This window comes from Glossina fuscipes, unplaced genomic scaffold (genome assembly GCF_014805625.2).
Source record: "Glossina fuscipes isolate IAEA_lab_2018 unplaced genomic scaffold, Yale_Gfus_2 1, whole genome shotgun sequence".
Taxonomy (NCBI): domain Eukaryota; kingdom Metazoa; phylum Arthropoda; class Insecta; order Diptera; family Glossinidae; genus Glossina; species Glossina fuscipes.
Window position 1 is genome coordinate 29,305,990 of NW_023998415.1, and position 6,000 is coordinate 29,311,989.

At 34.4% G+C, this 6,000-nt stretch overlaps 1 protein-coding gene across 1 annotated transcript; it reads left to right on the plus strand.

The window, feature by feature from the left end:
- Window positions 1-3,397: 3,397 nt before the first annotated feature.
- LOC119632658 lies at window positions 3,398-5,210 on the plus strand. Its single transcript, XM_038025674.1, has one exon. The coding sequence runs from the start codon at window positions 3,432-3,434 to the stop codon at window positions 5,160-5,162; it is 1,731 nt and encodes a 576-aa protein (XP_037881602.1). The 5' UTR covers window positions 3,398-3,431; the 3' UTR covers window positions 5,163-5,210.
- The last annotated feature ends 790 nt before the right edge of the window (window positions 5,211-6,000 follow it).

Genomic DNA, 6,000 nt, shown 5'->3' on the forward strand with positions numbered 1-6,000 from the left:
ATGAGCTGATTGTACCGTAGTTTATATTCTAAAATGCTCTAAAATATTCTATAATAGTCTAGAATATCCTAGAATTTCTTCATAATTTTTCATTGCACATTTTCATTGACTTGTTTGTTTTTTTTTTTTTTTTTTTTTTGCGTACATTTATGATGCATGTTATAGCGCATATTCACTTCAAAATATCGAATTTTGCTTTGCAATCATTTTAGAGAATACATCATCATCGTCATCGAGAAATTAGTAAAATGAGAATATGAAAGAGCAAGCAGCCAAATTGCTGCCAATTAATATAGCAAGAGATGTCCCTAATAATCTCTTAAGTTTCAATTTTGAGCAAAACGTTGAACCATCTTGTCCATTTAGCTGTCGCTGGTTAAACCATCAAAAACAATTAAATCGCGAAGTGCATTACTGGTATGCATAAAATGTATGTAGCTAAGCTGTACAGTTTAACACTCTTATTTTCACCTCTTCCGTCCATAGAGGGTATAATAAATATATCTCTGTTTCTCTATATACAAATGTTTTAATATGAATTGAAATACGCTTTGGACACCTTAGAAAAGTATGCATATTTCGAGTTAACGTGACTAATAATGAAATCGATGTCCGCTGCCTTGTCCTTGTGCCGAAATTGCAATTATGACCTCAGAATTTTGTCTAGGAGAGTAAGCCTAACCTCAATTTCTTCATTCAATTGAAAAGAACATGTTTATCATTAGAGACTGGCAACAGATTCGATATAAGTCGAATATAACCTTCTTTTTTTTTTTTTTTTTTCTTTTACAATTTTAAGATACAACGAAACACTATTTCATTAGATAATGGAAAAGGAAAACAACTTTCAAAATAGTCTTATTATATATATACACATATATATATATATATATATATATTCTATATAGCAACTTAGGTAAACAAGTGAGATATCGCCCACTTTCTTTTTGTATTCAACTTTTTATACACTTCACCGGATATATCGATTTATTAATTTTATCGTTTCATTGGCAATATCGAAAAACAAATTTGAGCGAATGGATAAACGCGAAATACTGAATCACTTTATACATGGTCGTTTCAATTCCTTCAAGATTTAATTGAACGCAAAGCAATGGCCAAAAATTACAGCTGCGCTTGTGATAAAATAAGTTTTGTTACTCGTAGAGTATTTTTAATAATGTTGAAATTACATGTACTTGTTGAAGTGTTAAGTTATCTAAAAAGGTAACGCTATAAAAATATCGAAAAATATATTGTTTATTACGTATACATATATATGATTAGTGTGAATAACAGCCACTCTGTCTGCCTTCTTTTCCCTTTAAATCCACGACTACTTTCCCAAGTCATTATCATCATCATACCAGCCAGTGTCAAATTGTTTGAATCGAACGAAAACGCCTTCGCTTTATCGTCAAGTTAAATATTGTTAAGCGTACTGTGACAGGTATTAAGAATAGTGTTTATAACTTGTTCCCATGGGCTTATTATATATGCCTACCACGGAAGGATGGCTGCGCATTCCTTATGTTAAAATACTTGCAACACAATGAATGAATGAATAAAGCTTCTTTCGCCCCACAAAGTGTATACATGCTTGATCAGTGTCCAATTTCTAATCGACGTAGGCATGTCTGTCTGCCCGTGTGTCCAAGCATGGAATGAAGATAATGGTTTCAAAATTGAAATGAATAATGGAAATTTATGCACGCACCTCGATATAGAAAATTGGCGAAATCGTTCGAAGGGCAAGTCTGCAGTACATCTCCACTTTTGCTGTATTCTGTGGCAAATGGGACGACTATACAAAAATGAAGAAAAATCGACCACGATCACCAAACATTGCAAAGTATTGAAATTTCTTTATTTATATTGTTTTTTTTTTTTTTTTTTTTTTTTTTTTTTTAGTAAAAGTGATGAGAATAAAATATTCGACCAGAGCCAAATATAATTTTCTTAGTTTTTTTTTTATTTCTTTTTTCAAAATTAACTGGTTTTCACGATATTTTTGATGAATCAAGGGTATTGAAGTGAAGTAGTCTGATGGCTAGCGTAAGCTTACTAATAATTTAACTACCATTGTTACGGCGGCAAGCGTGTGTTACGCTATGAATTCGTTGTTATATGGGCTTACAGAAATAAGGTTTATAGCTACTATATGTCCACCTGACTATCCTCATTTATTCAGAAAGATTTGGGGGTGATTTAACGAAAAATTGTGGTCAGTATTTAAGACAACTATGTTAGCAGTGGCAACGGTTTTGGATTTCGCTCAAATTGTGTTTAAATAGGTTCTGTGAATATTGAAAAGAAAATTTGGAGAAACTATTTTGTATTATCTTCAAAGATGTTCAAGGAGAATTTTATGCTCACAGAGACTGAACCAAACTTATAATCAGCCGACTTAATATATGAACTAAATTAAATGACATCTCAGTGTCCGACAGGTACTTGAACTTCGGCTCAAAATCTATGTAATTTTTTTTTTTAGTCTGTCCGTTAATGATGTTTTTTTTTTTTTTTTAAATCAGCCATCTTAACAAGTACTATGTAGCAAACATTTAACAACTTATTGACAAAACTATGTACGCCAGTTATCAGCCAATTATTGATGTATGGTCAAACCAAAATGTTAGCATTGACATCCGATTTCAATTTATCTATTTCAAAATCGTACATACCACACACGCCAATGCAGATATAATACACCGGTCAATAATACCTGGAATGAAATAAAAACGATATTTATATATAAATAAATGAATAAAATAAACTTCATAGTCCCGAGTACGCACATCATTCGATTTCAATTTTTTTCCTGAAATTTTCAAGAGCAGATCTGGAGAATACGGTGTGGTGTGGGTGAAATGGCAATCCAAGCCTCAATTCATGAAAGTGTGTTTTAATCTTGGATTTTTCCCTTGTTAACAAGACCATAAAACTAACGCTATACGCTATAGCGCGTAAGCAGAATGATCGAATTGACACAACATTTTTTAAGTGCCGCGTAAGAGTTGGATCTTTTTAAAAATATTATGAAATATATGTGTACGTATGTCAATTCCGGAATTTATTGATCAGCATATAAGCTAAGTTTTATTGCACTCTTCATAGCTTATCCGTGTTTAATACGCTACGGTTACCACATATTCTCTTAGAGAAGCACACAACCACAATATGAACATCTAGTTAAACACGATCGCTATTCAAGTAAGCTAGAGTACTAAGCGCGATGAATTTTATCTCCTCAGTTAATTGTAAACAGTTGAAACGTAAAGACTTTTAAAAAACAGAGATTGCCTAGAATTGTTCGTTTGCGTGGGCGGCATTATTTCATTCATTTAAAAATTTTTTTCAGTAAAATTATGATTTGAAATTTGTTAAATATTTATAATAAAAAAACTGGAAAAAAGAGGAGAAAAACACAAATGGCATTCTTTCGCAATTGGCGTTCATCCCTTCCGCGGGGGCGGGATTTGCCGCACGATCGCATTTCGACGTCCGGCACCAAAGTGGGCAATAAGCAAATGATAAACGAAAGCAAAGGTTCGCCTATTTCACAAATTGATGTCGTGCCCAATCGGAGTGAAACCTTTATATTGGGCGAAGAAGGTGAAGGGCGTTCGCCTTCAAATATTTCAGCAATGGAAATGAAAAAATTAAAAAAATCAAAATTACCGGTTAAATTTAATACGTTTACAAAGCGCAAAAAGGCTCCTCCCGCCTCTGCGCCTGATACACATACCAGTGAAGATGCTCCAACTGATAATGTTGATAATACTTACGAGAAATGGTCGACCGATGGTTTAGAACAAGAAATAACAGCTGCTTCATACGAGCTTCCCTTTGAAGAGAAATCTAGTGAAATATCATTGGCGTACGGGAATGGATCCGTTAAAGGGACGGTAAGCTCAGCTACATGTCATATCGATTCTTCTACATATCAAAAAAATACAATGTCAAATGCACTAAGGCAACAATTTGAGCAGTTAAAAAAGATGTCAACTTTTGTCGGAAAGATTGATAATTTTCCGGAAGATGTGCTTAAAAAAGGAACTGATCGAACCAATAAGTACAAAACTGTCACGGTAAATAATTTTCGTAAATCATTTCGTGAGAGATTTCTGCAACAGGATAAACGTGCCCCATATAATCCGTCGTGGTTCGTTGAAGTGGAACCCGCAGAAAAGACCACTGAAATGCCGAAGGATTCCCAATTCAAAAAAAAGCGACATGATTTGATAGTATTTGACAATGATAACTACAAGCCGGAAGCACATGCCCCAGTACAAGATGCTGATGGCCGTACTATACTCGCTAGTCAATCTTCGGTGAAACGGTACAACACATTTAAAGTGCAACGTCCACATAGTTCGCAAGCGAAAAAATCGATCCCCGAGATGTTTAAAGACACATTACATGTGGAATTCAAGAATTCTATAACACCAAACCGACTAGGTCGTGTAATACCAGTTGGCGTAGCCAACCCCATTACATCCGCTTATATCAATGACAGTGGAAAGAAACCAACGGTCACTAAGAGGAAAACAATATTTACCGCCAGTCAACACGATGACCTACCTGTGGGAAATTATCGGGCAGCAGCCGATAATCCCAGAATCAATCGAGTAGCGGTTTGTGGAAATACAGGCATTCGTTCGGTTCCTACTGCTGAAAGCATTAGACGCCGTCCGTCGCAGACTTCGGTTACTGTACCAGGCAATAATCAACGCATCGAACTGCATCCTTGCAGCAAGTATATAAGTCCATCATCGACGACAACGTGTAAAAATCGATTTACTGTTACAACAAACACATCCAGGCTACCCAAAAAAACGCATAGTAGTGGAGTCGTAACCTCAAGTCAGACTCCGCGCAATCCTCAACGAAAGTATGGAGTTACAACCTCAAGTCAACAGCCATACGATTCTTATAATGGACACGTCATTCCTAATAGAACGCGAAGCCACGAAAGCAGTACACCTGCCAATAATAGAAGAAATCAAGCAGCAACTGGTAAGCCAATGTCGTCGGTTACGCAATCGCGTTCATGTCGCAATAATTCAATCACTGGCAATATATCAAATGTTAAATATTCGCATGCAATATCATCAGCGCGGAGGCGTTCAGATTCCCCGACCAAAATAGCATGGCGGTAGACATTTGCCTTAAATGTGCACGTACATACATACCTACATACATACATAAACCTATAAAAAAAAAAACACACACACACACACATATATATATATATATATATATATATATATATATATATATACACTATGGTCAAATTGTGTCCCTGTTCAAAATTGCATAAATGATAACATTTAATTTATATAATAATATATAATTTAAATTATAAAAAATTTAATTTATATAAAAATATATATATATATATATATAAATAAAATATATTTCGCTGATTTTCAGTATTTTAAATAATATTTGACTTTATATTTTTATATTCGTTTATATTCGTTGTGAAACGCATTAACAACCCGATCCCTTTTAACAATCTGAGAGAACTGCAATAGGACTCTTGGTGTTTGATTATTAATTAAATAACTTGAACACTTTTCGTTGCCCTTCAGCATATGCAGAAAAAGCCATGTGCAGGCTGTGAAGGCGAATAACAAATTGTGTTAAGCGGCAATTTTTATGTTTTTTCCTCCATGACCATACATCGTAGACAATTGACAACAAATGTAAACACAGAATTTAGAATCAAGATAACGTATTAAGAGGGCACCTCACTATATCAGCCTAAGAGGAAACTTATTTTCGGCAATTGTTTTGGGGATAGCAAGAAAAGCAGTAAAGTAACATTTTCCAAGACCATAATTAAACATATATTTAAGTGTTGGAAAAAATAATAAAATATTTTTGCAAAAACTTAAGAAATTGACTATACTGAGGCCGTTCTCGCGGGGCATTTTCAATGTAATGGACTTTTGCGGCCCGTAAAATAGCGGGTACAAAATGCGTATATCTGTA

What these genes read in the sequence shown, in the direction of transcription:
- LOC119632658 (XM_038025674.1), top strand. Translation starts at nt 3,432, where the DNA reads ATGGCATTCTTTCGCAATTGGCGTTCATCCCTTCCGCGGGGGCGGGAT.